Source organism: Phallusia mammillata, chromosome 2 (assembly GCF_965637545.1).
Source record: "Phallusia mammillata chromosome 2, kaPhaMamm4.hap1.1, whole genome shotgun sequence".
NCBI lineage: Eukaryota > Metazoa > Chordata > Ascidiacea > Phlebobranchia > Ascidiidae > Phallusia > Phallusia mammillata.
Window position 1 is genome coordinate 12,586,777 of NC_137253.1, and position 7,224 is coordinate 12,594,000.

At 36.6% G+C, this 7,224-nt stretch overlaps 2 protein-coding genes across 2 annotated transcripts; one reads left to right on the top strand and one right to left on the bottom strand.

The window, feature by feature from the left end:
- Window positions 1-2,958: 2,958 nt before the first annotated feature.
- Window positions 2,959-4,293, bottom strand: LOC145213830 (large ribosomal subunit protein mL42-like). The gene is made up of 4 exons (XM_080082236.1): window positions 4,057-4,293; window positions 3,888-3,942; window positions 3,675-3,818; window positions 2,959-3,430 (listed from the first exon to the last, which is right to left on the bottom strand). The coding sequence occupies exons 1-4, from the start codon at window positions 4,136-4,138 to the stop codon at window positions 3,220-3,222; spliced, it is 492 nt and encodes a 163-aa protein (XP_079938362.1). The 5' UTR covers window positions 4,139-4,293; the 3' UTR covers window positions 2,959-3,219.
- Window positions 4,294-5,621: 1,328 nt separating this feature from the next.
- Window positions 5,622-6,543, top strand: LOC145215162 (ADP-ribosylation factor-like protein 2-binding protein). The gene has a single exon (XM_080083820.1). It carries the CDS (start codon window positions 5,718-5,720, stop codon window positions 6,207-6,209), a length of 492 nt encoding a protein of 163 aa, XP_079939946.1. The 5' UTR covers window positions 5,622-5,717; the 3' UTR covers window positions 6,210-6,543.
- The last annotated feature ends 681 nt before the right edge of the window (window positions 6,544-7,224 follow it).

Genomic DNA, 7,224 nt, shown 5'->3' on the forward strand with positions numbered 1-7,224 from the left:
AAACATTTTTTGTCTTGATTGTCAGAACGCTTGCTGTATATGCGCAGGCTAGCCTACATACATGTACTATTTTTTCTATTGTATGAACAAAATATATGAGCATGCATATACTTACGTACGTACATGTCACTCTAAACTTTGGTGATGAAGACAAAATTTATTTGGAGTTTGTGGCTTTTTTTTGATTGAAGCCGTATATATAAATGACGATTCGGCTTACCAGATGCAGACTAAAAATACAGCATTGTGACGAAATTGTGACGAAACAGTATTGTCAGGGTTGCCATCGACATGGACCCCAAAATAAGGACAACCAAAAAACTAAATTTTTGTTTGAAACTAAACAAACGTTTTTGAACAAATCTTTGCTTATATACGAACCATGATATATCACATGCCATTATTTTTGACAGAAAGAATCTATTCCAGGAACTCCTTGTTTGTAGAAAATACTTTGTGTATCTCATGACAGGTTTAGATTTACTTTTCATTAGCAGGGATTTGACTTGTAATTGTTGAAAATAAGACAAAATAAGGACTCAAGTCAAAACTAAAGGACATTTCTTAGAAATAAGGACAATACATTTTTCCAAGACACGGCCCTTCAAAATAATGACAAATCTTAGAAATAAGGACGGTATGGCAACCCTGAGTATTGTTTTCCCCGTGGATTTCGGAATCAATCAACCGCCTGTCTACGGCAGGGGTTTCAAACTCGCGGCCCGCGGGCCGCATGCGGCCCACAGAGCCCTCTAATGCGACCCTCAAACACTCAACAACAATTGTAGTATTTTGTAAGATAATTATCTAAGCTTAAATATATTACATTTTTGTGAAGTTATTATTTAAAACAGACATTTACAGAAATTGAATTTATAAATAAACTCATATGTTATGAATGGAAACGATAATAAAACCGTTCCTCTGACTAAAAATAAGCGTTAAATTTGAGTGTAAAAAATAGATTAAAATTACATGCGGCCCTTGGGGCATTATTTCCAAACTGCAATATGGCCCTCGAACCCCCACGAGTTTAACACCCCTGGTCTATGGCATCCACCCTGTGGTGGGATTCATTTTTTTGTCAGCCGGTTCTATCACAAAAGTCATATTTCGCAGCCGGTTATATTACAAAAAGTGCATTGACAGTAACCAGTAATGCTAACCGGTTCGCTGATCTCAATTATTTTTCGTGAGACGATTCTATAGCACCGGTGCAACCTGGCTGAATCCCACCACTGCATCCACCTCATGCACGCACGTCGACCGGTCTGGATTCTTGTCTGCATTATTTGCCACCTTGCTCGCGTTACCTCCACAGCGATACTTAGCTTCCAATTTAGGTTTATCATCGCCAGTTCTAAACCGCGAATCTGCATCCTTTCTTCCCGTTCCCATCTTCTCCGCTCAGCTTTGAGTCTCCTCTGCTTAGCATCAGCATCACGTCTCCTCTCTGAAATGCCTCGAGTGGTCGAAATTTAATCTTTACTCTTCAGGTTCCTCTTCCTTCTTTATCTGCTCGTTCCGTATTCGAGCAAAGCTTTGTGAGCAAGCCTAATTAACTGTCTTTCCAACTCCACGAACCGATCTCCGGACGCCATTGCCGATCTTACAAGGATTGATGTACAACTTCGCGTTTTAGGTCAGTTTCCGGAAGAGCCACTATGCATATGTCATGTTCCGTTTTCACGAGTACGTTAAAAAGTGCGTCTGCATGTGAACAACCCAAATAATTTTATATTGTTGGTTTAAAAAGGACACAAACCGACATTATATAGAGACGATTTAAAGTTGTTACAGGTTATAATACAAATTTACCTACAATTAGTGTATAACGTCCACATCAAGAAACATAAAGGGGATCTTGGATGCTTAATGCGAGCCAAGGAAATTAAAAGAAAACAGTTTGGTAATTTTGACCTAATATTTTTTGTGTTGTTGTTAAGTCTGCGCACTTTTGTATGTAATCACCATCGGGTATCGGATCGTATATTGCAATGTTTATTTGTGCCTAAAATACACAAATCAACAAATCAACAAAAACAAATAACAAATGAAAGTCTTAAAGATTGGGAAAAAAACAAATCTATAGCAGTAACACTGGCGATCTCCTACTACGAAGCTGACATGTGCAGCATACCAGGCAGGTAACGGTGCTTGTGATTCGACTTTTGGCGGATTCGCCACTGAGTCTGCGTATCTCAGTTGGTAGAGCAAGAGTCGCGGAAGACATATAAAAAAAACCTTGATCGGTATTCGTTCCCGGGAGTGTCCTGGGTTCGAACCCCGTGAATAAAAAAAAATCCATCCCCAGACTGGATTTTTCTATAGCCTACGCCTTGTCATACGGTGGTGAATGCTAGGTGTCCGGCTGATTCGGTGTGGCGCCTTCAATGGGCCTGGCGTACTAAGTTATGATTTACATATATGTCATATATGAGTGTCGTGATCGCTGCCTACAAATTTTCAACACATCGTTAACCAGTGGGTTGGAGCAAAGCCGCTTAAATTTCTTGCTCAGGGAAACACAAGCGACCGAGATAGGATTAGAAACCGATCACAAAGTGGTTGCGCTAACCACTCGGCCAATTTGGCGGTTTCTTTCGATGAACGCAAATTTCCATAAAACCCACACCAAAGAAGCAAAGCATTGCGAAATAGCTCTTACATTTAATTTGAACATATGTTAGATGGCAAAATAACATCAGTATGCTCAGCGTTAAATGACGAATTATTTGTTTAGATCAGTAATAGTCTCTTTGTGCTCCACATGCTTAAAAAGTTAGAAAACCATTTAAATGTTTGACCGCTGATTTGCCAAAATGTGAAAGTCGGAACAAGCTTGCTGGTCACACGTACTTTCGGTGCTTTGTGCAGATTTTTGTTGTACCCAAAGTTGTTGACAAGCCTCAGAGTACAATAGTACAGTATCTTTCCCTAAGCCTGAGACACGCTATATGACATTAACAACACTTTATTGAAAATGAGCGAAAAATACACAGACATGGTTGACAAGTAAGCAAAGTAATGCTTATGTTCATGGCAATATGAAAAAGATCTTTTTTTACTAATACTCCAGTGTGGGAACTAAACATGATGTTGTGAATGATGTATATTAAATTCAAAAATATTTTTACCATGTAGATTTGTCATATAGATTTTTTATGTGGTTCATTACAAACCAACTGGTTCAGTGTGCTACTCAATTTCCTTACAATGTCATCTTTCATTAAATGGATGATTAACAGTTTGTTTTCTTCTTCTGTTTTTGTTGCTGCCTTTGGCATACCACATATGCTTGCTTGTGTGAAACATTTCAGCCAGTTCCATTACTGCAGGTGTGACATCTTTATCATATAATGGCCAGCCATGTTCCACTCGTGGGGTCTGCACAGGTTTGTCTGCTGTGTTACTCTCCCTCAGTTTTTGTCTGAAAAAGTCAATTTGTTTGGGTGTTAAAAAAGCTGGTATTTGCACAAAATGTAAACCATTCCAATGTTGAAAATATTCATTTTTGTAATGCTTTTTTAGGTGTGCCAACATATTCTTGACCAGAAAGATAAACAGCAGTGGTAATTAAACTTAGCACTGACCAATTTATATCAACCATGACCCATGAGACTACAAGTCATAACACAGGTAAATACACTACCAAGCAAGACAGTTAAACTTACAAAACAAGACCATCCAAGTTTTGATGTTCAGAATAACGAGGGTCTTCTCTGGAAATTGGTATAGTTTTGTCATAGTCAATTACAGGAACAGGGTGATACATGGCAATGGTTTGACCATCCTTACATACGGCGACTTTTGGAGCACTAAATAAACAAACAATAATTTTGAATTATTGTGTTTAACAAACAAAAGTTGGTTGTATACTACTTTACCCAGGGTCCTTGAAGTAATCTCTGTTTGAAGAAGATTTTGAAGCCGCTTGAAAATCTATGTCATACAATTTGTAGTTTAACAAGTATATTGTAAAGCAAACGGTGCAATGTGACTTTAGTATGCAAAGTAAACTTAAAAATACAATAGTTACATCAATTATTAACATACATAATTTAGTTCCAGATGCTTGCTTTGAAAGTAGCTTTCTTGTAAACGTGGTTTTAAGTGTCTGAACACCAACAGCTTGCATCGTATTCGGAGATCGGTAACTCCAAAGGGATTTCAGAAGACTTCTTCACATTGAGTGCAACGTTTTTACGTCAATTTTCTTCAAATAAAAGGCTTCCGCAGTAAACAATGCCCTCTAGTCTTTCTTTACCAAGAACAAAACGCACGTCGGTAGTTGTTAAAATTACATTATTTTTACAAGTACGGGTACTTTAACGCAACCCAGAACGAAAACAGATAATGGCAACTAAAAAGCAGAAAAAAGTAAAAAATATTATTTCTTTATGGTGGTAAAATAATAACGCAAACAATTTAATTTGATTACAAAGCGTTGGAGCCCAATTTCTTGTTCATTTTTTTGTTTTAGATCTTTGAAAACAAAATTGGTTTATGGTTCCTGAAACGTTGTGATGTTAAAGATCTGCTATGTTTGTTGTGGTTATCGTTGGCAACTTTGATCGGGACTGGATTTGAATTTGCGTTTTGTGTATTCGTGCCAAAACTTAGATTTACAATGTAAATAGTGCACATTACCATATTTATCGCACAAAGATTTATGGTAGCACTTTTTTATTACATTCGCAAAGTAGAAAATGGTTTCTTAATCACATGCTGCATTTTAAAGTCTGTTTTAATGTTTTGCTCTTCAAGGTTTGGGTATGTATGTATGGAAAGCATAAGCATATTTTACAACTTATTTAAACTGTTAAGAAGTTCAGATTCTGTTAGTTATACAGTTGATAGTTAATAATTATGGGTCCCCTTCCCTGAAGGGGACTCATATTGATTTTACTCGAATTGTTTTTTGTTTTTTTCTTCCCAAAGTTTGTCCGACTCGTTTTTCCATTAAATGTTTAATGGATTTGGCTGAAATTTACACAGATGGTAGATATAGTTATGTAGATGTGCATCCCACTTTGTTTTTGTTAATAACCCCAGTATTTACCCCGCTAGCCCCCTAAAATGGGTATTTCCCCCCCCAAAGTTTGTCCGACTCGTTTTTCCATCAAATGTTTGATGGATTTGGCTGAAATTTACACAGATGGTAGATATAGTTATGTAGATGTGCATCCCACTTTGTTTTTGTTGATAACCCCAGTATTTACCCCGCTTGCCCCCTAAAATGGGTGTGTTTACCCAAAGTTCGTCCGACTCTTTTTTCCATCAAATGTTTGATGGACTTGGCTGAAATTTACACAGATGGTAGATATATTCATGTAGATGTGCATCCCACTTTGTTTTTGTTGATAACCCCAGTATTTACCCCGCTAGCCCCCCAAAATGGCTGAGTTTTTGAACAGTGTCAGCATGTGTGGGGACCCATGAGTTTTTGCCTGCAGAAACGACTAAAGTTATAAAAGACGATGGCTAATATGGGACCCAATACAAAATAAGCATAGGAAATATATTTATGTTTTAAAATAGGTTATAGTGTATATGCAAGGGCAATATGTGCTAAGCCACCCTTCTAGTTGAATTTGAAGTTTTTTTTACTTTATAAAGCTCTAAATAACATTGTTTTAATAGATTTTGTTGTTTTAAAAGCTTATCAGAAGTTTGTAAACATTACTTCAAGTTAAAGTGAATTTAATAACTGCAACATGGAAGCTATTGATATGTCTGTTGAAGAGATGGAGTTTACTGTTGAATTAAATCAAATGTCAGAAGAAAGTAGAAGATTTGATGACATTATTGGGACAATTGAAGAAATTATCATGAGCGATACATTTCAAGAGATCCAGCATGGTTTTATGGAAAAATACTATCTGGAGTTTGAAGACACTGAAGAAAACAAGTTCATATACACTGACATTTTTCAAGAATACTCATCAATCATAGAAAAGTACTTGGAGTCTGAATTGAAACAGCGCATTCCCTGGTTTTCAATGAGCAAGTTTTCATCATCTTTGAATTCACACAAAGATGAAATAACCGAAGACATTTTTGAAATGTTTTTAACCTTTACTGATTTTCTTGCTTTTAAGGAAATGTTCCTGGACTATCGATCAGAAAAAGAGGGCAGAAATATTGACTTGAGTCAAAACTTTGTAGTACATTCTTTGGTACCTGCATGTACTGTTACCTCAAGTTAACCCCCGCATGTTGATCTATGTTTCCATCCTTTGCCAAGGTAACGTGCGGCTGTGTACCTGTAAATCACCTCTAACGTGCCACTGCTTGTAACTAATGTTATACTGCAGTGTAAATATATGCACATTACCTTAACATCTTAAATGTTTCTACTTGCTTCCGTCATGGCATATACATTATATATTATATTGAATCCACTTTTTGGTGCTTTAATGTTTGTATTTGACTAACCTGTTACTTTTTTGGTGAGTTGCATTTTCTTCAGATTTTGTTACAGTTGGTTGCTTCATGTTTTATACTTCGTATTTTCTGTAAATACATTTTCCAATGCTTTAAGTGTGGCAGTGTGGAATTTTTTTTTATTTTGCTTGTTTATTCTACAAAAGTACAGAACTTTCATAAAAACTCGATTTTTTTATCAGTGTAACTTGATGAACCTGTTCATAACGGTGGAATATGTTTGTAACAAAGGTTATTTAGGAAAGTGGTAAACCAATATAATTAGGTCAGTTAAACATTCCGGATGTAAACCGGATAACGTTTCTTTTTTACAACGCTTAGGCTCGTTAACAATTTATTGGGGGCATTGAGGTAAGCGGTGATTACATTACACCGGTCATTTGAAGAATTTACTTCCCTGAAAAGATCCAAGCAACGTGATATCCTTGTGTGTAAAAGATATATAAGAAACGTAGGGTTGCACAACTTCTAAATTGCCGGTAAAACTGAAAATGACCAGAAGTGTATGCAGCTTAAAAAATATCTGTTTTTTATGCATTGTGACATATATAGGGTAATACTTCACAATTTGAAAGATGCTAACAGGCCGGAATTTGTCTTTTAGTATTACCACCCACTAAGCGTTAAGCACATACAAACTTGAAAACCCACGCTGTCCGGGAGTTAATTTTACGATAACCGGAGTGGTTGTGAATCGAACAAAGTAAACAACTTCGTATTTAACGATGGTGCGTCCAACGACAAGATTTTGCCTTTGCGGTTTTTAAGGATGGGTTC